At 51.9% G+C, this 26,911-nt stretch overlaps 1 protein-coding gene and 1 non-coding gene across 2 annotated transcripts in view; one reads left to right on the top strand and one right to left on the bottom strand.

Annotated features, from left to right (window-relative positions):
- Positions 1-26,911, bottom strand: part of FER1L5 (fer-1 like family member 5) — a 53,897-nt gene that overhangs the window by 1,117 nt on the left and 25,869 nt on the right. The window contains exons 20-49 of the mRNA XM_033100837.1: positions 15,547-15,671; positions 14,637-14,737; positions 13,929-14,106; positions 13,701-13,856; positions 12,523-12,654; positions 11,716-11,879; positions 11,314-11,428; positions 10,385-10,487; positions 9,694-9,857; positions 9,429-9,602; positions 9,055-9,196; positions 8,852-8,929; positions 8,200-8,381; positions 7,839-8,015; positions 7,473-7,559; positions 6,347-6,493; positions 6,082-6,273; positions 5,333-5,383; positions 5,119-5,223; positions 4,702-4,821; positions 4,078-4,239; positions 3,744-3,835; positions 3,167-3,337; positions 2,816-2,964; positions 2,472-2,611; positions 1,268-1,356; positions 969-1,064; positions 663-804; positions 367-466; positions 101-294 (exon numbers count right to left, since the gene is read on the bottom strand). Coding sequence (XP_032956728.1) covers positions 101-294; positions 367-466; positions 663-804; positions 969-1,064; positions 1,268-1,356; positions 2,472-2,611; positions 2,816-2,964; positions 3,167-3,337; positions 3,744-3,835; positions 4,078-4,239; positions 4,702-4,821; positions 5,119-5,223; positions 5,333-5,383; positions 6,082-6,273; positions 6,347-6,493; positions 7,473-7,559; positions 7,839-8,015; positions 8,200-8,381; positions 8,852-8,929; positions 9,055-9,196; positions 9,429-9,602; positions 9,694-9,857; positions 10,385-10,487; positions 11,314-11,428; positions 11,716-11,879; positions 12,523-12,654; positions 13,701-13,856; positions 13,929-14,106; positions 14,637-14,737; positions 15,547-15,671 — 4,028 coding nt within the window. The remainder of the gene's footprint in view (positions 1-100; positions 295-366; positions 467-662; positions 805-968; positions 1,065-1,267; positions 1,357-2,471; positions 2,612-2,815; positions 2,965-3,166; positions 3,338-3,743; positions 3,836-4,077; positions 4,240-4,701; positions 4,822-5,118; positions 5,224-5,332; positions 5,384-6,081; positions 6,274-6,346; positions 6,494-7,472; positions 7,560-7,838; positions 8,016-8,199; positions 8,382-8,851; positions 8,930-9,054; positions 9,197-9,428; positions 9,603-9,693; positions 9,858-10,384; positions 10,488-11,313; positions 11,429-11,715; positions 11,880-12,522; positions 12,655-13,700; positions 13,857-13,928; positions 14,107-14,636; positions 14,738-15,546; positions 15,672-26,911) is intronic.
- Positions 20,776-20,882, top strand: LOC117019345 (U6 spliceosomal RNA). The gene has a single exon (XR_004422480.1). It is a non-coding gene; the product is annotated as a U6 spliceosomal RNA (small nuclear RNA).

The following is a 26,911-nucleotide window of genomic DNA, read 5'->3' as shown; positions in this document are numbered from 1 at the left end:
ACCCACAGAGAAAGGGACTAGCCGCAGCCCTCAGGGTGCTGTTAGAGCCACATGACGGGGCACAGCAGTCCTTGCAGTGGACACCTTCCCCAGCTCCTACCGACAAGCGCCATTTGCCATTCTCGAGGACCTGGCAAGGCCACCAGCCGGTGACAGCCTTCTTCTTAAAGAGGGAGAAGCGCTGGTGCTGGAGGAAGTGGGGCCACATGGAGTCCGTGTCCATCATCCTGACAGAGCACAGCTTGGCGTGCTGGGCTGGCAGGGGCATGTCACACAGGTCCAGCTCCAGGACCCCTGAGCCCAGAGAAATGCCGTCAGCAAGGAGCTCCGTGTCCCAAGGTCCCGGGCCCCATGCCAGGACCTTACCTAGGAAGTCATCAGGGGAGAAGATGTCATTGTCCCAGACCTGGATGATGAGCTTGGGCGGGAACTTCATCTCTGTGGGGTCCATGCTCCAGATGTAGTCCTGGGGGACGGCAGAGGAGCCTGTTATCGCCAGTCTCCTTGGAGAGTCATCTTGGCCACCCTAGGAGGTCCCTACCCTGCATAATGGGCTGTCAAGGAAGAGGGTTTTTCCCGAGGCCTCCTTCCGAGTGTTGTGGTGCAGCTTGCGGGTATCTAGCGGGAGAGGGGGGAAGAGGAGCCCACCCCAGGCCGGCTACCTTCTGGCTCAGGACGCACACTTGCTCGGCTGCCAGGTAGTCCATTGTGAAGGTGAAGCGCCAGTTGAAGCTGCCCTCCCCAGTGAGGGAGTGGTAATGGATGTCCGTTGTCTGCCTGTCCTTCTCCAGCCCGAATAACCACCTGGGGCCAGAGTCCTCTCACCTGGGGTTCATGTGCACTGTCCCACCCCTGAGCTGCAGCCCTGTGGAGGGACGCTGGGCGGAGTAGAAGGACGGGGAGGACATGCAGGGAAGCTGGAAATGGGGAACTTGGGGAACTGCTGGCGCCCTGCCCTTCTGCCTCACCCTTTAATGTAGATGTCACTCATCTTCTCATTACTTAAGCTGACGCTCTTCAGGTCCACCTGGGCAGTTTTCCAGATAATGCAGCGCAGCTCGTACCTGAAGCCAGCGGCAGCCTTGGTGAGGAAGAGAGGCTGGGTGACTGCCCTCTGCCCTCCGTGCCCACAGTCCAGCTGCACTGGGGGCCTCAGGGAAGAAGCCCCCAGGGTGTCCAGCAGAGGAGCATAACTGCCCTGAGGGCTGAGAACTCACTGGTGCCCCGCCCCTGGGAAGGCTGCCCCCGGAAGTGTGCCCACACTCACCTTTTAGGCTTCCTGGGTCTGATGTTGACAGGGGGGCCAGGAGGCCCCAGCTTCTTGGGGAAGATGTCCACCCACATTTGTACCTTTCCCTAGAAGGGAGATGGATTAGTTGGCTGGGGTTCGCTAGCCTCTATCCTCAGCATGCTGGCCTGGGGAGCCCTGTCCTTGGTTGCTGATCTCTGTGGAGGCACTGAGGGCTGGCACAGTGTCTGTGAGGTAGAATGATGGGAAGTCAGGTAACCCCCCACCAGCTTCCGCTTTTTCTTTTTTTGGCTGGGAGAACAATGCAGTCAGATTGGTGTATGATGGCTTCCAGGCTGATGGCCACGGCATCGGGATGTCATCATGACTGGGGTCTGGAGGGTGTATGCCATTTAGCAGGTGATGCTAGAAGCCTCTGGACGGCTCCAGGGGCTTCACTTACTAATCAGCTCATTGACCCTAACTGAGTGCAAACTAGATGGCCAGTCCAGATTTCCAAGTCGCTTTAGGGTGTGTAACCACATCCAAAAGATAGGAAGATAAAGCACAGAGGTCTAAGAAAGGGATGAAAATGGTGAGAAAAAAGGAGAGAAAAAAGGAAAAGAATGGAACTGCCAACCTTGGAAGAAAGATAAACATATTATTTCAAACTACCTGACCTAATTTTTATTTTTTGAAGTTGACCCCATTTGAGCAAACAGGTTTGATGAGAATGCTTTTTTTAAAAAAAAATGCTGGGCAGAGAGCTTTGTGTCTAGAATGTGGTATCAGCTTGAGAAATGTGGAGAAGGAGGTGAGCCATTCTGGCGGCTGGAGGGTGGATAATGGGGCCTGTGGGATTTTTTATTCCTTCTCTTTGGGGTTCCTCGCCTTGGAGAAAACACAGCCTGCAATTAACAGCCAAACCGTGGCTGTGATGTGTGCACTCCGAGCCGGGCTGCTGCCCGCCCGCCCTCAGGAGAGCCTGAGGCGCTGTTGGCCTTGGGTGCTAGCCGTTTGGGTGTATCCTGCAGTGGTGCTCTGCCTGGCTCCCGCACGCGGCTTTTCTGAACCTCTCCATTCTAAGTGGCATCATGGAAATTGTTGCTTAGTAACCTGGGCAGACCGTGCGTGTCTCCTGCACGTGGGCATCTGCTCGGCCTTTCCTTCCCCTCATCTGTCTGGGGCTCTGTCCTGAGTGGGTGGGCTCCCCCCTCCTGGTCCAGCCCCTGCAGTCTCCTACCTGGTCGATGCCTGGCTGGCTGTCGCTGTACAGCGTGCGGGTCTCGATGTGCTCGGGTACCAGCCCCTGGGTGTGCAGAAGGTGCAATGCCAGGCGCTCCCTCTTAGGTCCCAAGTAGCGAGCACTGGGGGGCTGGGGCTCTAGATTGGAGCGGCGGAAGGAAGGGATTATGAGGTCATTAGAGCCCCCTCGCCTTCCCCTTGCCCACTCAGGACAGTGCCTATGGTTGCCCTCCACAGGAGGAAGGGGGTAGGGGGTGCCCTCTGGCAGCTTTGCCATCCTGGGCCTCCCTGTTTCCAAGGCCTGGGCTGTGTTTTTCCCGGCAGGCAGTGTACTCTACTTACCAAAGTGCTGCAGTTTGAATTTTCTCCCATTGTAGAAAACAGAGTCATCTTCAGGGCTGAACAGAGGCGGAGGCAGGCCTTTCCGCTTCGCGTGGTGTTCCAAGAGGAAGCTGGGGGGCACCTGATCCCTCCACCTAAAGGGCCCTGACCTGTGGGGACAGGAGAGAGGAAGACGAGGGCCGTGTGTGTTCTGGGAACACGCTCCTTTGAGCTGTAAGATGCCCAGTGTGCAGGGCCCTTGGAGGGTCCAGGCCCTGGGGCCCCAGCTCAGGATGCAGGCCTCTTGCAAGGGAGCTGTGGTTCACACCCCCACCGTCCCTAACCCTTGCCCTGGGTCAGCTTCATGCTCACTTGCAGTACGACTGGGAGAGCCCACAGCGAGCTCCGTAGCCAGACAGAAGTCGGTTTTCAAGGTCAATGACTGTGCTTCCAATCTTATCATCAGGTGAAAACAGGTCAAAGTCATACAGCTCAATCTTCAGGTCCTTCTCCAGGGGGATGGTGCAGCTGAGTTCAAACATGCTAGGGGGAAGGTGATGGCGACTGCAGGGGCCGTGGGCCTCATTACCTGCGTGCCCCCCGCCAGCATCTCGTCCTGTGGATCGGGCTCCATCCCCTTGCTTGGTCATGGTGACTGGAGAGCCGAGTCTGGGATGGCTCTTGTTTGCCGATAACCAGCCCCCAGGGTGGCTGGGAATAACCTGATGAGCCTAGGATGTGGGACTCAGCTCCCTTCCCAGACAAAGTGTGTGAGAGGGAGGGTAGAACTGGGCCGCACTCCTAGTCATCTTTTATCTTTAGTGTGTAAGGCACTGCTGGGAACAGGGCGGCTAGAAAGGAATGCAAGCACTCTTTGCTTCTGGAGCTTTCTCCTGGCATGGCGTGGGCAGGAGTGGAGAAGTGGGGTCGGCGAGTTGGGTCTGCTCACGTGCCAAAGATAGGGTCCAGACTGTTGGGCCGGTACTTGTCCCGATTGCCAAGTTCCGTCTGTCCCAGTTTCAGGATCACATAACAGTCACACTGGGGGTCAGGAATAAGAGAAGGAAGGACAGGAAATGGACCGTCAGTCCAGGTTGGTCAAGAGGTTGGGAGGGGGGCAGAAGTGCACCCCTTGTACCAGATGGAGCCTGTGGGGAGGTGACCGTGTGGGCGCCAGCAGCCTGAGAGAGCTCCGGGACACAGGTTTAGGGAAGGGAGTGGAGGCGCCTGGGCTGGGTGGGGCCCGGGACAATGGGCGCTGCCTGTCGGGGGCTGCTCGGTACCAGGCCATTGTAGTCTTGGGGCTGCAGGTTGATTGCTCGCACCACGTACACCCGGACCAGGCACTGCTGAGGGAAGTCGTCTTTCTGAGGCCAAAGCTGGAACTGGCGGGGGGGCTGAGGGGCTTCTGGGTTCTCAGGAAAGGGGTAGACACGGAAGAGGCCCTGTGTGTGTGTTAGGGGGAGGCCGTTGGTGTTGGCAGCGGCTCTGTGCAGCCATCCAGGAGAGTCCCTGGTCCAAGCCCAGGAGAGAGTAGGCATGAGGGTGATAGGGACAGCAGGCCTCGAGGACAGGGAGGTACATGGGGGTGTTAGGAGGGCATTGGCAAGGCACTGCTCGTGGGTGGTTCCTGGCCTGTTGACGTGAACATTCACCCCACCCCCACCCTCTTCAGGTCTTGGGAGACTGGCGAAGGTCAGACCTGGGGGAAGAAGGTCCTCACCCTTCCCTTGTAAGGGGGGCACACCCTAAACCGCGCATAGGTCAATCTCTGCTCCCCCACTCCCAAAACTTTTTTAAGCCCTCCTTGCCCCATCCTACAAGGAGCATACAGAGCCAGAGTTTTATCTCTTCTGGGGATGGTGGGGGCACGAAGAGACAGCAGCTGAGCTGCTCTAGACGCATACCTTGAACTCACCCACCACAGGGCTGTCAGACTTGGGCTGTTCCTGGTAGAGTCTGAAGGTCTGGCAGAAGTCCTGAAGGCCTTGGAAAGCTGGCACAGCCTCTAGTTCGCAGTCATATACCTGCAGGAGGCTGTGTGGCAGCCAGGCCGCTGGGGGGCCAGCCTGGGCATGACCAGAGGGGCCACGCCTGCAGTCAGGACACTGAGGGACCACCCACTCCCCGGCCTGGCCCCCCCAAGCGTCTGCCCACTCATCGGCCGGGGCAGCCCTGCTTCCTGCGTGGTGTGCCTGTGGAGGTATAGCTTGGAGTGACAGTGAGGAAACCCCCATGGTAGTTCCCAGAGGAGTCCGGGCCAGGTGTGCTGGGCTCAGCATCTGTCATCCCCCCTCAGCTCTCCCTCCTGGGGGCCTCCAAACCTTCAGGCTGTGGTAGTCTCTGTCCTGGTACTTCGGGAAACTGTTGTCCCCCGTGGCCCAGAACAGCTTGCTCCACCAGTCCACCTCCTGGGGTTCGTCCTCATCCTGGCCGGGAAGAGGGGCAGCTGGCTTTCCCCTGCCCAGGCTTGTGTCACCCCCTGCTCCCAGCCTGCCTGCAGTTACTCCTTGACCCCCAGGGCTGAGCCCACATCACCTCGGCTTTGCTAGACGTGAACCAGAACTTTTCGAAGAGGTTACCTAAGAGCTGAGAAAGGAGAGCGGGTGAGTGAGGTGGGGCCGGCAGCCCACTCCAGCGGGGGTGGGGGTGGGGGTGGGGGAGGCCAGGGCTGACCTCACAGGGGCCTTTCCATTCAGGGGCCTTGCCACATAGGGCTGGGGCAGAAGGGTGGGCAGGTTTTTCGCTGCCACTGCCCACAGCTTCAGACTGAGCTCCAAGGGCTCAGAAGTAAGTGCACAACCCCGACCCACCCCAGACCGACATTCAGACTGTGCTTTTGCTCAGGATGTTCCAAGGAGTCCTTCCTGTGCACTCAAGTGTGACAAGCGCCGCTCTAGAACAGCAGCTCTGAATCCGGAGACGCTGGAATCACCCGAGGGGTGAGGGGGGCAGGGGGCTTGTAAAAACTGCTGCTGCCTGGGGCCTGCCCTAGCAGTTCTGATGGTCAACGGCCTGGCTTTCAGGTTGTTGAAAGCTCTCAGGGCAGTCAGTTTGAGAATGACTACTTTAGCTTTGTCGTGTACAGTTAGGCCTCACGCTGGGAGCAGATACTAGAACCGCCAGGAACCAGGGTTGTTCCCTGGAGATGCTGTGGGAAAGGTGGGACCTCGGCCCCTTGCTCACCTGGTACTTGTTCACAGACAGTTCTGTGTGGAGAAAGTGCAGTCGTGAGTCTTGGGGGGTGGGGAGGGGGTGGGGCGGGCCTCACCCCTCCCGGGGCTAGCCTGTTGGCGAGGCCTGGGGGAGGGCGTACTTGGAAGCCGAGGGGGCACATAGTCGGAGGCCCAAGGGTCACAGAAGTAGTGCTGCAGGGAGTCGATGTTAGCCTGACCCACCATGGTCTGCTGGCCGAAGTCCCTGTTGTCCACCACCTTCAACACGAGGGGCAGTGCGTAGGCTGCCTCCGTCGGCATGAACTGCGGCCGGGGAGAGGCCGCGTGAGGCCTCCCGGAGGAGCGGCTGCCCGAGCCCTGCCCAGGGCCCTCTTACCAGCGTGAGGAAGAGGACCGACTGGCCGAAGTTGGGGTTGGTCTGGTAGTCCTTGATGGGCTCCGTCATCAGGGCCTCTTCCCAGCACTCGACCAGCAGCTGGGGGCAGCGCACCTGCTTCAAGTTCCGGAGGCCCCAGACCAGGATCTGCCGGACGGGGGGCAGCATGTGTGTAAGGGGTCCGGTGGGGGCTGTGCTGGCAGTGACGGTCACCGGGGAGCATACGGGGCTGCGGCTCAGGGCTGTTTTCAAGGCCTGCTGGACACTGTCCCCCTCCTCCGTGAGGAAGGTGCCCACTGGCCACAGTGACTGTCCTCTGACCTCCACTGCCCCCTAGGTGTTGCCCTCTGTCACCCTGTCTGGCCTTGTCATCTGTTCTCTCAGGAGTGAGTTCCTATCACTGGCTGGCCCCTAAGAGCAGGGGGAGAGGGCCCAGATTTTTCAGGCACCCCTAATGCCAACTAGCTCATTGCTGACTGGTCTGCTATACAACACCATGGCGGTTCAGTGACCTGGCACCCTGTGACCTCACTGGCAGCTGGCGGACACTGGGCCTCCCCAGGAAATGTCCACGCCCCCACTCATGAGGGCCTCCTCGGGACCAGAGCGGAGACCAGCAGGGGAGCCTGACCCTGGGGAGGCCTCCACTGCTGGCAGAAGCTGGCCACCTTTTGTTCTTTGCCAGATTTGTGGCCGGACCCATAGGTTCCCACATGGGGACCTCCATGCTACTCTCAGAAGAGACGTGAGAAACCTGGTCTCCGGAGTCAGCTGAGCCCGGCGCAAAGTCTGCCTCTGCAACTTAGCCCATGTCCCTGTCTCTCAGAGCCTTGTTTCCTCCTCTGCAAGGACTGCTCCTGCAGGGGCAGCCGTCCTGCAGGCCCAGGTGTGATCATGACTGCTGAAGCCCTGTGCCCGCCCCCCACGGCAGAGAGGCCACAGAAATAATGGACAGTGTTCTCAGGGCTCTCGCTTCCCGGCCTCTCCCTGTCTCTCTCCCCCGCAGCTCCGATCCTCTTGGGGTCTATGCTTTGGATCAGGCGCTCGGGTCAGCAGGGAGCTCCACGGGCTCCACTGCTCCTGGTGAGGCTCACCCCTGCCCACCCTCGGCCCCACAGCAGGGTACCTCAATCGCCATTTTCCTTAACGTGGGCTGCATGCTCTTGGGGAGTGTGTAGACGCCATTCTTCCAGGGAACACTTAAGATGGGCAGCTTCCTTCTGAGACTCTGAAGGGGTGAAATGGGAGAGCAGGGAGCATGAAGCCCCTTTGGGTGGCTCCTATTGTCCCCTACCCCCAACTCAAGCAGGTGCTTCAGGGCTCAGCTGAGGCAGATGCTGGCAAACGCTGGCTGGCAGCGAGCTGGGGCAGAGGTTGTTGGGCAGGCCAGCTGGGTTCACCAAGGCCCCAGGGCTTTCCTGAGGGGGCGGAGTCAGGCACCCCTGGCTGTGGGGACGTGTGGCAGGGGCCTGGGGCAGGGGTGGTGGCAGGCCCTCTCTCCCAGTACCTCAGTCTCAAGAATCAGCTCGCAGGATGCCAAGATCTCGCCCTTTTCCTCCCCAAATTCTTTCACAAGGGGATGCCACTTCATGGGGGGCAGGATCCGGTGTTGAACATCCAGCCAGACCACTGGGGACCACATGCCCCGTCCCCACAAGCTCTCCTTGCCCTGGAGGGAGGAGGAGTTCACAGAAATGAAGGCCAGGTGGGCAGGTTCTGGCTCCTCCCCAGTCTAGGAAAAGAGCTAATATTATTAATATTTAAGTCCACAGAACACCCTGCATGTCAAGCCCATATATTCTCCTTGAAAATAAAAACTTGTCAGCCCCTCTACCCAGCCCCGTCCACCTCACCCCGGAGTCTCGCTGCCACAGTTCCAACACCACAAGTGGCGGGCTGTCCCTGGTGTCCTGGGGGTTCTCGTACAGCAGGAGGTGCTGGAAGATGAGCGTCTGGGCCCACGTGGGGGCCACAGAGTCCCTCAGGGTCTGGGTGCACTGGCTGTGGTTCAGGAAAACCAACCGAACGAAAGGCCCTGGGAGGGGAGGGTAGCGTCCTGTTGTGCCCTTGAGCTGTCATGTGAGGCTCTCTCCGCTGCTGCTGCCACTGGACCCAGTGCCCAGGGAGGCCCAGGCTGGGCAGCCCAGCCACTGCCAGCTGCCCAGAAGGCCACCTCAGTGTAAGCCGCAGAGCAAATGGGCGGATAACCAGAGGCCAAGGGTCACTTGGTTCCACCCACATCTGTTTCACACCACTGTGGTAGAGGTCTGGGTGTCACACGGGGAGGGCCCCCTGCCTCCTCTGCAGGAGTTCTAGGGACCAGGAGTTAATGGACACACCTTGTAGTCCACGTTTTTGTATCTTTTCCCCAAACCAGGGCCATGAGCTGCTGGTGGGGGAGGGTCTGCATCTTTGTCACCCTCTCCCCTGCCACATTCTTCATAGTGCAGATGGCCGCATCAAAGGGCCCCGAGGGCTGGGGGCGAAGGGGTGCCTGCCGCCTACCCTGGAATGTCTGAATCCTGTGAACTATCAGGTTCCGGGCCTGGTAGATGTAGCAGAAAAGCTGGTAGTAGTGGGGCTCTGGGTGAGAGAAGAGCCCAGTCCGTCACTCGCCCCCAGGATCCCCACCCCAACTGTCCCCAATCCCTGCCCTCAGATATGGTGCCTCAGGGGCCACCCAGGCTGACTCTTAATTAAGTGCTCACTGTTAAAGACGCAGTAGATGAAGGGCAGGTGGGGTGTCTGGGTGTCCTCTGCGGCAGGCCTCCAGGAGTCCCCAAATGTTTTGCCCAGATCCTGGGATGGCGTCCCATTCTCCTCCTCAGCCTGCCATTTCAGGCCCATCCCCTGTGCCCAGGATGGTCTCTCCTGAGGCTCTTGGTGCCCAGGCCCAGGTCACCCTTCCCCCTTCTGGACTTCACCCTCCAAAGCCTAAGGATATGAATCTGGGGTGCAGACTCCCCCCCCAGCAGTCAGTGCCCCAACCTGGGGCATGTCCGCTGTCTGCCACCCCCAGGTTGGGCCCAGGCTCCAGGAGGTGGGATGTAGGGAGGAGTCGCCTAGCCCGCTGAGACTTTACCAAGGACCCCTCCAGGAGGAATATGGGTGCAATGCCCTTGTCCTTGTTGGGGGCCAGTCTGCGGTGCCAGCAGCGTCGGCGGAAGCGGCTCTGGGGCTGAGGGCTCAGCTGGAACTTGGAGCCCATGGTGCCATACTCCCAGCCCTCTTCCTCCCGGGCCAGACCAGGGTTGTGCTGTGGGAGGAGATCACAGTCACCCTCCCGCCGTGGCCCGGGGTGGGCCCTGCCTGTGGTGCTGCCAGGTCCCTGCTGGGCGGCCCCTCACCAGCTGCAGGAAGGACAGGGTCTCCTGCTCCAGGCTCAGCTTCCCGTGGTTCCGGCAGCGCACACGTGCCCAGCGCCGCCGGCGACATGAGTAGTAGGCCTTCTCCACCGCGTTCCAGACCTGGGGCAGGCCCGAGGGCGGGATCCACACGCCGTACTCCCAGCCTGCAGAGGCAGGACCGTGGCGCATGGGTGCCAGGTGCCCACAGGCTGGGCGGCTTGGACAGGCCTGATAGATGGGCCCCAGAGGGCAGGCTCTGGGGACAGTGCTTTTCTAGCCCTGGAAGGTGTGGTCACACTGTGTCAACTGTGTGGCCTAGGCCCAACTGCCCATCTTACAAATGAGGAAGGTGAGGCTCAGAGACGTCGTGTGACCCCCACAAGGTCACACGGGCCATAAGTCGCAGAGTCTGCGTCTGGAGCCCAAGTCCTCCCGGAGCCACCTGGCATGACCCCAGGTTCCATGACCAGATTCCTGTTCAGATGCTCGGGAGGCACTTACAACTTTTCCTGTCTCAGAACTGGGGCCCATATCTGCGGAAAGGGTGACAGTCCCACTCCCTGGAGGGTGGGGGAGCCCCAAGAATTCAGACCCATCCGGCCGTGGGTGTGGCAGCTCTCAGGCTGTGGGAAGTGTTGGAGTCTGATGGCTCCCAACCCTTCTGCTCGCAGCCCGCGAGCAGAGGACTCACCCTCATTGTCCACCGCATGGTTCAGCTCCACAGCCCAGTTCTTCTTCACATACCAGCCTTGGGGACACTTCACATTCTCACGGGCCTCCGTGGGCTGTCCGCTCTGTGGGTGGGCAGAGGAGGGTGGGCTAGGAGGCCGCCTTCTCTCATCGTCCACATGTTGGCTCGCCCACCGCAGCCCCGGGGGCAGACAGCACTTGCTACGTCTGATGCCAATCGCATAGTCACTTCATATGCTTTTGCCAACTTACATTAACTATAAACGAATGTATTTTTAAAAGGAAAGTTTATATGTCCACTCTCAGTGGAAAGCCAGTATCACTCCCCACAAACGGGAAGCGACCACGGTAATGACTGTGAAAACAGCATCGTGTGCTGGCTGTCCCTGGAGGTGGCCGGCCGCCTGCCAAGCCCAGGCTGCAGGTCTTTGCTGAGGAGGGAGCCCAGCATGCATGTGACAGGCTAGACCCACGCTGTCCCGTGCAGTAGCCACCAGCCTCCTGGGACCACTTCTATTTAAATTCATTAAAATGAAACAAAATTCAGAGTTCAGTTCCTCACTCTCACAAGTGCCACATGTCAAGTACTCAGTAGCCACCTGTGGACAGCGCAGATACACAGCGTTTCCATCATCACAGAAAGTTCTACCGGACAGCGCTGCTTAACCAGCCCCTCCCTTATTTTCTCCTACACAGGAAAGCCTCCCTTTCAAGAGGCCTGAGCAGGAAACATGGTCCCCCCTTCCCCCGTGCTGTCTCTCTGATTGAAGCACCTGTACCCGCCATCACTGGTGTTCGCCCAGGGTCCACGCAGTGGGGAGCAGGGCTCAGATGGTAACTCCTGGTCAGAGCTCTTTCCACTCAGGCAAGCTCCCAGGGTACCCACTGCCCCACGTCCCCAGTCCCCGAGGCCGCTCCAGCCCTGCTCACCGCATCTGTGTTGGGGGTGGCAGCCGGCACCCACGCCCCCGTGGCATCACGGTGCTGGTTCTCATACACCTCCTCCAGCACCTGGCTCTTGTTGATGTCTGTGTCCAGGCAGAGTCTGGGGGCAGCGAGACCCAAGTTCCCAGCACACCTCCCTGAACTTCCAGGCCCCTGGGGTCTTCTGCGGGCCGAGTGCTCCCTCACTGGGCAGCCCCACCTGCTCTGGGTAGGGCTGGGCAGTGGGCTGGGCACACAGGGCCAGGGGTGGGCAGGGCCCCTGTCTGGGCACCCCAGCCCCGGGACCAGGCTCCAGTGGCTGTGAGCCTGCCTGTCGGCGGCTGCTGACTGACTCCTGCGCTGTGTGTCCAAGACACACAGGACCCAGGTTCCACACCCCAGCCTTACCTCCTCTGAGGCTCCACTGTCCACTGCCCCTGCCAGTGCCATCCTGCGGGTTCCTTGAAATCCTCCCTGGGGACAGCCTTGCGCCCCAGGACATCGGAGAAGTTGGGGCAGCGGTACAACCCCTGCGGTCCCCACTGGTCTTTATACTTGGCTTGATTCTCGTACTGGGAGTAGAGGGAGGCCATCAGTGACAGCCACCTCCCCAGCACACAGTGGGACAGCATAGAGCCTGTCCACCTGTGTCACTGGGGTGAGGTGCAGGGACCCCAGCCCTGCTCCACCACTTGCCACCCCTTTGCTGCCTCCGGGCCTTTCTTCCACGTTTCCCTGCTGGGTGTGTGGTCCCTGCATCTTCCCCTGGATCCCCACTCCATCTCAGGGTCTCCAAGCCCTACATCCAGGCTGGGTACGCAAGGCTGCTCACCAATCCCTGGGTTCACAGCTCTGTGGAAAGATGCCTATTTCCTACCCCTCTGACTGTCCCAGGCCACCCCCTTCTGGGACCACCAAACTGGCCCAAAGGACCCAGCTGGGGTCTGTGGGAGTCCCAGGCTGCCCTGTTGGTGACAAACAAGGCCCATGCATGTCGCAGCCTTGCTTACCTCACATGCCCTGAACTAGGAGAAACTCCACCAGGGAAAGAGGGAGCAGCCCCGAGGGAGCGAGGCTTGTCAACCAGAGACCCCGCGCCAGCGGCATCTCAGTTCACTCTAGTGTCTGCGGCCTCCTCAGACCTGCTCTCACAATCCCAGGTCCCTCAGTAACCTTGTTCTTGGAGCTGGGCCATTGCAGCCCCCAGCCACTCACCGTCTCTGCGAACACGACCACCTCGCCTTGGCGGAGCAGCTGCAGGTCCGTGCTGTCCGCGACGTTGCCCAGCCATATGCAGACCCGGAGGTGGGCTGGGAGCGTGTCCTTCTGTCCTTCACCCTCTGGGTACTGAGCCAGAAGCAGGTGAACCCCCAGGGATGCAGGTCCCACCTGCCCCTTCACCCTGAGTCTCAGCAGCAGGGGCCTCACACAGAGCTGGGTTAGCACATGGTTGTACCTGGACCCCATGCCCACAGAGGGGCTGGTTGGGCCCGAGGGGAGGGGCAGTGCTGCCTAGGGAGCCAAGCAGGCTCCATGGAGGGGTGGTGGTGACGGTGACGCTAACAGTGATCCCAGCGATCAGTGATTGCGTGCTCATGGTGCACCAGGTGCGGTACTAAGTGCCGAATATATGGCATGTGCTCTGACTCTCACATACCACTGTGAGCTGGGTGTCATTGTCACCAGGCCCATTTTACAGAAGAGGAGACTGAGGTTGGACATGGCCAGGAACTGGCCTGGGGTCATACAAGTCAGTGAACGGTACAGCCAGGGCTCAGGAGTCAGTGCTTCTTGCAGGATGAGAAGGACTCAGATGGCATAGGAGGGGCCCTCCACGCTGGTGGGGGGGGGGCAAAGGGCAGGCAGGTGTGAGGGCAGGGACCCAGTGTGGCCTGACTGTTGAGAGTAGGGAACCCAAGAGGGCTGATGAGGAGAGGTGGCGGGAGCCAGGCTAGGGAGGGTGAACCTTCTCCAGGAGGCAGTGGGGACGCAGGGGGAGGGCTGAAAGCAGGGGGCTGTCATCAGGCCGGGGGTGGTGGTCATCACCGTTATTTATGGCTCGTCTGTGATGTGATGGGCTGGTGTCCAAACCTCAGAACATGAAATGTTTTGGATTGTACCCAGATGTAATCCAGGGGAGAGATGACAAGGGCCTGGACCCAGTGTGGCATGAGGATGACGCGGGCTGAATCTGAGGAGCGTGGACGTGGCGTTGGCCCCATGCTGTGGCCATAGGCCCTGCCTTCCCCTGGAGACTGTTGACTCCCTAATTCACCTGGTAAAGGCCTGAGAGGGAAGCAGTGGGAAGCCCCCAGAGCTCAGGGCTTTTCCCTGGCTGTGTCTGGGCCTCTCCTTCTGAGGACTGGGGCAGCCGGGGGATCCCCATTCCGCACCTGCAGAAGGAGGGTCTGTGTCTTCCCACAGAACCTGCCGCAGTGCAGGGCCCCGGTCGAGGAGAAAAGGACACTGTGGGCGGGCACCTGTGCGTAGGCCACTCGCTGCTCTTTGGCCGTCAGCCAGATCATCACGTCTGGGAGACTCACCTGGGGCTGCCGAGGCGTGAGAGTCAGGCCTGCGTGCCGGCTCCAAGGCCTGCTCCCACCGGGGTGCCCAGCGCCCACCTCGGGGAGCACGGCGTTGAGGCGGTATAGCCAGCCCTCCGCAGTGGCCACCATGTCCCTGGGTTGGGCTTCCTTGGCCTTTTGGGCCAGTTCCTGCAGGAGGAGTCTGCGGAGGTGCCACCTTTTCTTGTCCAGGTTGGTGGCTTTGGGCTGACTGGTCATGCAGGACAGAGGACGCCTGTGGCCAAGACCAGTAAGGAGGGGGCTGGACCATCTCATGACCGACCGCCAGCCCTGCCTTAGGCCGATGTGCCTGCGGGCCTGACCCAGGGCGCCCTTCCCTCCCATCCTCCCAGCCCTGCAGTGAGCAGTGCTCAAGGACCCCTTCGTGGACAGGGCATGAGCCAACCAAACCCTGGGGGATGGGGTGGGGGTCCAAGTGGGATGGGGGCCAGCAGAGGCCTTACGAGGAATCTTCCAGAGGAGCAGCAGCAGGGGAAAGGTATGGGGCTGGGATGTGCAGGGTTCTTCTGGGTAACAGGGAGAGGCTTGGTTTGGTAGGAGCACCAGGCGTGAATATGGGGACAGCAGGGACAGTGCTCGGGGCGGGGGCGGGGAAGGTCAGGGACATTTTCTGGAAGGCCTGATGGGAGAAGAAAAGCTGCTCTGTTGTTTGAATCTCAAGCTGGAGTGAGATCTGAGGAGGTGGGGTGGGGTGGAAGGGCACTGATCTGAAGCCCAGCCCAGGTGCAGGCGCCTGGCTCCTACTTGCAGTCCTCCACCAGCTCCCTCAGCAGTTTCTCCCACTGGGGGAGCAGGGCAGGGTCCCTTGGGTTCCTCATGGATTTCAGGGTGTCCAGGTTGGCTTTCTGCCCGACAGGAGAGAAACGGCAGTCAAGCATTGGTCACCTGGCCAGGCTACAGGGCTGATTAGCCCCGGATGTTTTCAGCCCAAACTTGGAGACCTTTGAGAGGTAACATGGGGATGCCAGTTCAAAGCTGTCCCATGTCCTGGCAGGACGAGTATCTCGTGCACCCTCCATACCACCCAACAGAAGAAATGGGGGGCCAGGAAGGGGCGGGACTGTGGAGGAGCACAGATCCTGATCCTGGCTTCCCTTCCATGTGTTCCAGAAGGGCACGTCTGAGTTGGAGGCACCAGGTGGCTCTCCTGCCTAAAACTGTGCAGTGGCTTCCCTCCTTGACAGACACCTACGACCTTTTGTGATCTGACCCCTCCCAGCTTCTCTTGTGTTATTTCTACGTCACCTCCATCACCAATGGCTTTACACATTTTTCCCTTCTCTGCACCCCATCATGCCCCCAGCAAACTCTACATTCTTCAAGACTCTGTTTAAATGTCACCTTTCAAATACCTCTTTGACTATTCTCTCTTCATCTCCCATTCCAATCTCTGCCCTGATAGCTCTGGGCACTTGGATGCCCATGCAGCCCTAGCTGCACTGCATGGTAACTGTGTGCATCTCCAACTTCCCAGATGGTGAAGACAGGGGCTGTGCTTACTCATCTCTGTGTCTTCAGAGCCCAGCACTGTGTCTACTGTTTCTGTCTCAATCGTTGTGGAGGGCATGAGAGAGCCAAGGGACTAGCTTCCTCTGACAGTGATTCACTTTCCCAAGTTTCCCATCAGCGGTCCAGATCCTCCTGCATCACTCACCAGGCGGTCCCGAGTGAAGTGCAGGAGGTTGAGGCAGTTCATGCGGAAGCTGACGTCCTCCCAGTAGGAGGTCACGGCCACGACCGGCTTGGTGTTGTACCAGGGCACATAATGGTAGAAGTTGCCTGTGACACAGACATGTGGGGGGTGTCTGAGGGACTCCAGAAGGTCTCCCCTCACTGGTCCCCTCAGAGGTCCTTCCCTGAGCTACTTCATTCCTCTAGGATGCCATCCGCTAATAATCCTACTTGACCCCTCCAGACAGAGGGTGGACTGGGCCCAGTGGAGAACGTAGGCACTCTGATGAACACAGCTGGCCTTACAGAGCATTCATCATGCTCAGTGTGTCACACAGCCTTTTGAAGTCCCCTGTTTATGGGTGGGAAAATCCAGGCTGTTGGTGGGAAGCAGTTTGCCTGAAGTGGCACCGCCAAGTGGTCCTAACACAGGCATCTAGTTCCAGAGCCCCGTGCCCTTACCCTGTCAAGCAAGCTTCCAAAGCAAGAGGCATGCTTGGAGGCAGGTCTCCCTCTGAGTGGTCTCCCTCCCCTCCCAAGGCAGGGGAGGTGTGGAGACCCAGGGTGTGGCTGGGGTGGGCAGCCATCTGACTAACATAAAGGACCTGCCAGTGAGGAGGGATGGCAAGTATGGATAAAACCTGCAGTGGGTTCCCTGGCAATGTTCCTTATTGAAACAAGGGGGGAAAGGGGCATAAGGGATTCTTTTTCTGAGGTGTATTGCTGAGTTGATGTAAAAGGAAGAAACCCACAGAAACCAAAATTAAAGTAAAAACAGAAATATGAGGCAAACAGAAGCAAAGCTTGCTTTTGTCCTGAGTTTCTGACAAATCTTGGAGATCCTGCATTTCCTTTTGGGAATTGCCAGGGCCCAGGGGTCAGGAGAGAAGGCCAAGCACTGCCCAAGGTCGGCAGTCTAACATAAGATGCCCTGTGTTACGGGTTGGATTGTGTCCCCTGTAAAGATATGTTGAGGTCCTAAACCCCAGTATCTCAGAATGTGACCTTATTTGGAAATATGGTCATCGCAGCTGTAATTAGTTGAGATGAGGTCATACTGGAGTAGGGTGGGCCCTTAACTAAATATGACTGGTGTCCTTATAAGAGAAGGAGGGAGACACAGAGAGGAGACAGCCATATGAAGACACAGAGACAGAGGGAGACCTCCATGTGAAGACAGAGGCAGAGATGGAGTGATGTGTCTAGGAACACAACACAAGCCAAGGAACACAAAAGATTGCAGGCAACCACCAGCAGGTGGGAGGGAGGCCTGGAAGATTCTCCCTCAGATCCATCAGAAGGGACCAACCTTGCCAACACCTTGATTTTGGACTCCTAGCTTCCAGAACTATGAGAGAATACATTTCTGTTGTTATAAACCACTGGTTTGTGTTGCTTTGTTATGGCAGCCCTAGCAAACTAATACGTCATGCAAAGCTGTTATTCCAAAACCTAATCCCACAGTCAAGAAGTAATCCACCACACAGAAGAAGACAATAAGGAAATGTTTCTATCTCCAGCATGGCTGGGGGACAGGGGCAGGAAATTTTCCTGAAAATTTGTAACCACAAGCGGGTCCTCACGCAGGCTTCATTCTGCATTCATGCCACCCATGGGGTCTGCAGAAAATTTAAAGTGGTTTCTGATTGCCAGTGACTCAGGTAACGGGAGGAAGAAAAGACAGACCCCCTTTGGAGCGTGAAATTTTAGTCAAGTTCCAAAGGACTCCACACATGAAATGCAAAGAAAACAAACAGCTTAGAACAGATGTATATACTCTCTAGCCCAGCAATTCTGCTCCTACAGAATGGCATGGGTAAGAAAAATATGTCCAACAGAAAGGCATGGACAAAAACATGTTCATCGCAGCGCCACTCGCAATAGCCCCAAATTGGAAACCACTAAACTCTCCCTCACAAGTAGAAGTGATAAACAAATTATGGTGCATTTGTACAATGGACTACTACACGGCAATGAGAGCAGACAATGTACAGCTACACCCAGCAACACCTAGGTCTCTGGATTTTCACAAAGAAAACGATGAGTAAAAGATGCCAGACACAAGTGAATAAATACTATAGAACTTCCTTTATATGAAGGTAAAAACCAGACAAAATAAATTGGAGTCTAGGAGAGTGGTTGCCCTGGTGGGGGTGGGGTGGGGGTGGGGGTGGGCCCCTCCCCCGAGATGATGGGGCTGTTTCACAGTCTGGATGTCATTACACGGATATGTTTGTTTTGTGATAATTCATTGAGCTGGACACTTTGGTTTGTGTACTTTTCCACAGGTATCTTATACTTGAATCAAAAGTTTACTTAAGAATTTAAAAAATAGTGGGGGAAGGAAAGGCAAAATAAATACATAAAATACAGTGTGTCAAATAGTGGAAAATGCTATGGGGAAGAATAGTAGAGAAGGAAAACAAGAAGCTACTAAAAATTTTTGAATTAAATGGCTAATGCCTTTCCTAGAGGATCTAGAAGAAATTATGCAGAATGCAGCCCAGAGAGATGAAAAATATGGAAAAGAGATTTAAAAACATGAAGAATAAAATGAGAAGTTCCACAAGGGATAGAGTGAATTCGAGAAAGAGATACAAGTGAAAAGGAGAAGAGGTAATTTTTCAAAGAGAAAATATAGTTTTCCAGAATTGTTGGAAGACACCAGCTTCAGACCCTGGCAGTGAGGGAATCAATTGTTAGAATAATAAATAAACAGAGACAAAATAAATACAGAGATGAGCATGGGGATATAAGACAGCAATTTTCTTCCTCTACTCTTGGATGGCATACAAAAGCCACAGGAGACAGATATAATCTGCAGTCTCAAAATACACCTCAGGACTGCCAACAGCAACTATGACTGCAGTAGGGGCCCCAAGGGCTGGAATGCAGCAGGAGTCACCTGAGGGACCTGAGGAACAAGACAGACAGCTGGGAGCCCAGCTTGATGGGAGCAGAGTGCAGAAAGTGCCAGCAAAAATACACTCCCAGAACAAATTCAAGACTCACGTGAGGAAATGTGAGCCGGCAAAACTCAAAAAACAAGTAAAAGAAAAAACAAAAGATCACAGAAAGGAAGACAATAGAAAAAGAAGCCCCAGGAAGATTAGACCCAGCAGACAAGGCAGTGAGAAGCATAGAAATAAGGAAAGTGACCAAATAAAATGGAAATAAAGAGTCAAAAAGGATCTGGGAGGAAATGACAGATATAGAAGAAAACCAAGGAGAACTGTGAAACCCATAAACGGAGCCCCTACGTAGAAAACCTAAACAATGGAACAGGATATTTTAAAATATAATTTGAGGAAACTCACATGGGAGAAGGATAATCTTTTTAACAAATGGTACTTGAAAATCTGGATATCTATATACAGATGAATTCAAAATGGATCACAGAGCTAAATGTAAGAACTAAAATTATAAAACTTTTAGAAGAAAAAAATAGGAGAAAATCTTCATGACCTAAGGTTCAACAAAGAGTTCTTAGACATGACACCATGAAAGAAAAAAAATTGGATTTCATCCAAATTAAATGTTTGCACTTCAAAAGACACCATAAAAAAATGAAGAGACAAGCCACAGACTATTTGCAAATCATATATCTGATAAAGGACTCATATCTAGAATATATAAAGAACTCTTACAACTTAATAATGAGACAAACAACCCAATTAAAACTGGGCAAAAGATCTGTATAGACACATCACCAAAGAAGGTATATGAATGGCTGATGCACAAACAAAAATATGCTCAGCATCATTAGTTATTAGGGAAATGTAAAGTTAAATCACAATGAGACACACCCCCCCTTTAATATAATAAAAAAGAGGGGACAAAATTTAGGGGAATGACATCATAGAAATGGCAGCGTGAAGTAAGCCACTTGAAATCTCCCCTGGAATTTACAACAAATTGAACAGCTATAATTCCACAAGGACTCCCTGCACAGCAGACAGGCAAGACTAAGAGACATGCAACTGAAATCATTTAAAGGTGGGCAAATTGTGTGAGCAGGGGAGGAGGAAAGCAGGAAATGTGGAGATGCGGGCCATGCACGGCCACAGGCCACAGACCAGAGCTCCAGGCTCCGAGCTCGTTGCATTCTGGAGCTACTGCAGCTGTGAGAAAGGGAAGAATTCGGACTGCTAGTGCTCCGCTTATGGCCCACAGTCCTGCCTGAGGGATCAGTATATAACACGGGTGAATCCAATGCTCATGGCAGAGACCTCAGAGCAAAGACTGAGGAAAGAAGGGTGAAAACGGTGGTTTAAGCCCTCACTGCCAAGCAGAGGACGGAAGGCATAGGCACGGAGCCTAGCTGACCCCTCCCGACCCTCCCAGAGCTCACCCGATCCCCACCTGACCGGTGCTGGAAGTGGAACAGTAGCAGTGTCAGATTAAAAAAACCCCGAATATTTGCAGTTCTGAGAACTGTGGTCCACAGCCATGGACTCGCAGCCCAACTAGGTCTAGCAAAGGGGAGGAAGACTTGGGTGCAGGACTAGCTGTAGTCACCACTACATTGTAGTCACCGCCATTGCTCAGAGCCACCTCTCACAACGAATCCCCCTCCCCCCCCCCCACTAGTCTGGGCAGATCCCTGCAAGGGTAAACAGAGACACTGAAACACACAGGCCTTGAATCTGGTGCATGAAGAGCTGTGGAACTTTGGAAGCTCTCCATATCCCCCCATGGAGGCAGTGGCCTGAGACCCAGGCGACCTGCTCACAGAGGAGAAGTCTACCTTCCAGGGAATTGTGTGAGAAGCTGGAAGAGTGCAGAGAAAATATAACACTACATCATGAGAGAGAATAAAAGGCTGCAGTCGGAGAGAAAATAAAGCATTCTACCAACACCTACTGGAAAGCAAGAGACCTCTTGCTACCAACCTGTTGCAGAACCCACTCTTGTAGATGCCTAGGAAGATAAATAATAATTCATTAATGGCCATGAATAACCAAGGTAACAAGGCAGCTCAGAAAGAAAATGAAAAGTCTCAAGAAAATGAACTTAAAGGCATGGAAATATGTGACTTAAATGACAGAGAATTCAAGATCGCAGTTCTGAAAAAACTCAACGAGATGCAAGAAAACACAGTTTAATGAACTCAGAAACACAATCAAAGAACAAAATGGACATTTAACAAAAGAGATTGAAATTTTAGAAAAGAACCAAATAGAATTTCTGGAGATTAAGAACTCAGTAAAATGTGCTCGCTTCGGCAGCACATATACTAAAATTGGAATGATACAGAGAAGATTAGCATGGCCCCTGCACAAGGATGACACGCAAATTCGTGAAGTGTTCCATATTAAAAAAAAAAAAGAAAGAACTCAGTAAAATGAAGAATGAAATAGCCAGCTTAGCTAATAGAGCTGACCAGATGGAGGAAAGAATCAGTGACATCGAAGATAGAAATCTGGAAATGACACAGATGGAAGAAGAGACAGAGACTTGAGAGTTAAAAGAAATGGAAACACTCTATAAGAACTTTCTGACTCCATCAGAAACAGCAATATAAGAATAATGGGCATACCAGAAGGAGAAGAAAGGGAGAAGGGAACAGAGCGTATATTCAAATAGTCGATGAGAACTTCCCAAACTTGTGGAAAGAACTGGACTCTCAAATCCAAGAAGCAAATAGAACACCTAATTACCTCAATCCCAACAGGCCTTCTCCAAGGCACATTGTATTGAAACTGTCAAAAATTAATGACAGAAAAAGAATCCTCAAGGCAGCCAGGGAAAAGAAGATGGTAACCTACAAAGGAAAGCCCATTAGATCATCATCAGATTTTTCAGCAGAAACTACAAGCCAGAAGGGAGTGGGCCAAATATTCAAACTATTGAAAGAGAGAAATTATGAGCAAAGAATAATATATCCAGCAAAGATATTCTTTAGATATCAAGGAGGAATAAAGACCTTCCCAGACATACAGAAGGAAATAGAAGAAATAGAAAATAAAGAAATATCAGCCTTAAGTGACACATTACATGAGATGGACATACTTGACATTTATAGAGCACTTCATCCTAGAACATCAGACTATACAATCTTTTCTAGTGTACATGGAACATTCTCAAGGATAGACCATATATTGGGACATAAAACTAGCCGTAGCAAATTTAAGAAGATTGAAATCATACCAAGCATATACTCTGATCACAAGGCTTTGAAATTGGATATCAACTGCGTAAAGAAAGCAGGAAAAACCACAAATATGTGGAGATTAAACAACATACTTTTAAAGAACAACTGGGTCAAAGAAGAAATAAGAGGAGAGATCAAAAGATACATAGAAACAAATGAGAATGAAAATACATCCTCCCCAAATTTCTGAGATGCAGCGAAAGCAGTTTTAAAAGGGAAATTTATATCATTACAGGCCTATCTCAAGAAAGAAGAAAAATCCCATATAAATAACCTCACGTTACACCTTAAGGAACTAGAAAAAGAAGAACAAATGAAACCTAAAGTCAGCAGAAGGAAGGAAATAATAAAAATCAGAGCAGAACTAAATGAAATAGAGAACAAAAAGACAATAGAAAAAATTAATGGGACAAAGCGCTGGTTCTTTGAAAAGATTAATAATATTGACAGACCCTTGGCTAGACTCACTAAGATAAAAAGAGAAAAGACACAAATAAACAAAATCAGAAATGAAAGAGGGGAAGTTACCACAGATGCCACAGAAACACAAAGGATTATCCAAGAATATTATGAAGGACTATATGCCACCAGATTCAGTAACCTAGAAGAAATGGACACGTTCTTAGAAACATACAGCCTTCCTAGACTGAATCACGAAGAATTGGAAAATCTAAACAGACCGATCACCAGTAAGGGAATTGAATCAGTCATCTGAAACCTTCCCAAAAGCAGAAGTCCGGCACCAGATGGCTTCACTAGTAAATTCTACCAAACATTCAAAGAGGATCTAATACTCAAACTCTTCCAAAAAATTGAAGAAGAGACAATACTCCCTAACTCATTTTATGAGGCCAACATTACCCTGATACCAAAACCTGGTAAGGATAACACAAGAAAAGAAAACTACAGACCAATATCTCTGATGAATACAGATGCAAAAATCCTAAACAACGGGCTGGCCCGGTGGCTCAGGCGGTCGGAGCTCCATGCTCCTAACTCCGAAGGCTGCCGGTTCGATTCCCACATGGGCCAGTGGGCTCTCAACCACAAGGTTGCCGGTTCAATTCCTCGAGTCCCGCAAGGGATGGTGGGTAGCGCCCCCTGCAACTAAGATATTGAACACGGCACCTTGAGCTGAGCTGCCGCTGAGCTCCCGGATGGCTCAGTTGGTTGGAGCACATCCTCTCAACCACAAGGTTGCCGGTTCGACTCCCGCAAGGGATGGTGGGCTGCGCCCCCTGCAACTAGCAACGGCAACTGGACCTGGAGCTGAACGGCGCCCTCCACAACTAAAATTGAAAGGACAACAAATTGACTTGGAAAAAAGTCCTGGAAGTACACACTGTTCCCCAATAAAGTCCCGTACCCCTTCCCCAATAATAATAAAAAAAAATCTTAAAAAAAAAATCCTAAACAAAATTCTATCAAATGAAACAATGCATTTTAAAAATTATACATCACGACCAAGTGGGGTTCATTCCAGGGGCACAGGGATGGCTCAACATACACAAATGGATCAATGTGATACACCATATAAACAAAATAAAGAACAAAAATCATATGATTATATCAATAGATGTAGAAAAAGGTTTTGACAAGATATAACATCATTTATGATTAAAACACTTAATAGAATGAGTATAGAAAGAAAATATCTTAACATAATAAAGGTCACATATGACAAACCCTCAGTTAATATCATAATTAATAGGGAAAAACTGTAGCCCTTTGCTCTACATTCAGGAACATGACAGAGCTGTCCACTATCACCTCTGCTTTTCAACATAGTATTGGAAGTCCTAGCCAGAGCAATCAGGCAAGAGAAAGAAATAAATGGCATCTAAATTGGAAACGAAAAAGTTAAATTGTCACTTTGAACATGACATGATGCTATATATAGAAAACCCTAAAGACTCCACCACAAAGCTCTTAGAAACAATAAACAAATATAGTAGTAAAGTTGTTGGCTACAAAATCAACGTACAAAAATTCATTGCATTCCTATATACCAACAATGAAATCTCAGAAAAAGAAATAAAAAAAAAATTCCTTTCGCAATTGCAACAAAAAAAATAAAATACCTAGGAATAAAGGATGTGAAAGACCTATACACTAAAAACTATAAGAGATTTTTAAAAGACATTGAAGAAAACACAATAAAATGGAAAGACATTCCATGTTCATGGATTGGAAGAATCAACATAGTTAAAATGGCCGTATTACCCAAAGCCATATACAGAATTAATGCAATTTCCATCAAAATCCTAATGGCATTTTTTAAAGAAATAGAACAAAAAATCATCAGATTTGTATGGAACAACAAAAGACCCCAAATAGCCAAAGCAATCCTAAGAAAATAGAACAATGGTGGAGGTATTGCACTTCCTGACTTCAGCTTATACTACAGGGCAACAATAATCAAAACAGTATGGTATTTGCAGAAAAACAGACACACAGACCAATGGAATACAATTGAGAACCCAGAAATAAACCCACATAAATATGGAAAATTTTCGACAAAGAAGCCAAAAACATACAATGGAGGAAAGATAGCCTCTTCAATAAATGGTGCAGGAAGAATTGGAAAGCCACATGCAAAAGAATGAAACTAGACTGCTATCTGTCACTGTGTACCAAAATTAATTCAAAATGGATCAAAAACCTAAACATAAGACCTGAAACAATAAGCTGCATAGAAGAAAACATAGGTACTAAACTTATGGACCTTGGGTTCAAAGAGCATTTTATGAACTTGATTTCAAAGGCAAGGGAAGTAAAAGCTAAAATAAATGAATATATCAAACTAAAAATCTTCTGCACAAACGAAAAAGAAAAAGAAAATATTGACAAAATAAAGAGGCAACCAACTGAATGGGAGATTTTTGCAAACACCACCTCCGATAAGGGGATAATATCCAAAATATATAAGGAAGTCATACAACTCAACAACAACAAAAAAATAATCCAATTAAAAGATGGGCAGGGGCCAGCCCGGTGGCTCAGGAGGTTAGAGCTCCGTGCTCCTAACTCCGAAGGCTGCCGGTTCGATTCCCACATGGGCCAGTGGGCTCTCAGCCACAAGGTTGCCAGTTCAATTCCTCGAGTCCCGCAAGGGATGGTGGGCAGCACCCCCTGCAACTAAGCTTGAACACAGCACCTTGAGCTGAGCTGCCACTGAGCTCCCGGATGGCTCAGTTGGTTGGAGCACATCCTCTCAACCACAAGGTTGACGGTTTGACTCCCGCAAGGGATGGTGGGCTGCGCCCCGTGCAACTAGCAACGGCAATTGGACCTGGAGCTGAGTTGCACCCTCCACAACTAAGACTGAAAGGACAACAGCTTGACTTGGAAAAAGAAGGCCTGGAAGTGCACACTGTTCCCCCAGTAAAGTCCTGTTCCTCTTCCCCAATAAAATCTTTATATAAAAAAAAAATGGGCAGAGGACCTGAATAGACATTTCTCCAAAGAGGGCATACAAATGGCAAATAGACATATGAAAAAATGCTCAACCTCACTAATAATCAGAGAAATGCAATAAAAACCACAATGAGCTATCACCTCACCCCAGTCAGAATGGCTATCATCAACAAGACAAATAGTAACACGTGTTGGAGAGGCTGTGGAGAAAAAAGAACCCTCATACACTGTTGGTGGGAATGCAGACTGGTGCAGTCGTTATGGAAGGCAGTGTGGAGGTTCCTCAAAAAATGAAAAATAGGATTACCTAGGAATAAGTGAGCACATATATCTTTACAGATACACGCTTTCAGATTTTTTGGGTAGATACCCAGGAGAGGGATTGCTCCTGGGTATCTACCCAAAAAGTCTGACAGCGTGTATCTGTGAAGATATATGTGCTCCGATGTTAATTCTAGCTTTATTTACGGTGGCCAAGACATGGAAACAACCAAAGAGTCCTTTGATAGAAGATTGGATAAAGAAGTTGTAGTGTATATACACAATGGAATACTATTCTGCCTTAAGAAAAGATGAAACAGTGCCATCTGCGACAACATGGATGGATCTTGAGATTATAATGCTAAGCGAAATAAGTCAGACACAAAAAGTAGAGAACCATATGATTTCACTGATATGTGGTATATAAAACTGAAAACAGCAAAACAACAAGAAAAATAAATGAAGAAACAAAACTTAGACACAAACAATAGTTTAGTGGTTACCAGAAAGTAAGGGGGCGGTGATAGATGAGGGTAAAGGGGATCAAATACATGGTGATGGAAAGAGAACTGACTCTGGGTGGTGAACACTCAATGTGATATATAGATGATGTATTACAGAATTGTACACCTGAAATCTATGTAACTTTGCTAATAATTGTCACCCCAATAAACTTTAATTTAAAAAGAATAAACGAATAAAAGAAATTTATATAATACAAAAAAAAAGAGGTGACAGCAAACAGAGGTGGGGGTGTGGAGAGACTGGAACCCTGATGCAGAATGGAAAACAGTGCAGGCACTTTAGAAAAGTCTGGCAGTTTCTTAAAAAGCCATTCCCCTTCTGAGCGTCTCTCCAAGCAAAATGAAAGCAGATGTCCACACAGAGGCTTTACACAAACATTCATAGCAGCTTTGCTCATAATAAACAAGAGTGTAGAAGTAGAAACTGTGTTCATCAACTTATGAATGGAACACTATTCCATCGTGCAATGGAATACTATTCGGCAATAAAAAGGAATGGAGTGCTGATATATGCTACACCGTGGATAAACCTCAAGACATTACTCCAAGAGACATAGGAAAGACCACACACTGTATGATTCCATTTATGTGACATGTCCAGGAAAAGTAAACACAGAGACAGAAGTAGAACAGTAGTTCTGTGGGCCGGGGGATGTGAAGGGGAGGAGGACTGCAAACGAGCAGGAGGGGACTCGTGGGGAGATACAAATGTTCTACTAAGACAGAGCATAGTGATTGCTGCTCAAATCTGTATATTTACTAAAAATCACTGAATTGTACAAAACAAGTGAATTTTATGGAATGTAAATTATACCACTAAATAAATTACAACCAAAAAAAGTTGGATCTACATATTGAAAGAGTACACCATGTGCCAGGGAAAATTGACCTAAAAGGATCAACATAAACATATCCCAGTGACGTTATTGGACTTAGAAGATGAAGAGAGACTCTTTGGGCAGTTGGATAAACAAATCAAGAGATTATAGGGG

This window comes from Rhinolophus ferrumequinum, assembly GCF_004115265.2.
Source record: "Rhinolophus ferrumequinum isolate MPI-CBG mRhiFer1 chromosome 13 unlocalized genomic scaffold, mRhiFer1_v1.p Super_scaffold_3, whole genome shotgun sequence".
Lineage (NCBI taxonomy): Eukaryota > Metazoa > Chordata > Mammalia > Chiroptera > Rhinolophidae > Rhinolophus > Rhinolophus ferrumequinum.
This window is presented reverse-complemented; position numbering and strand designations above follow the sequence as displayed.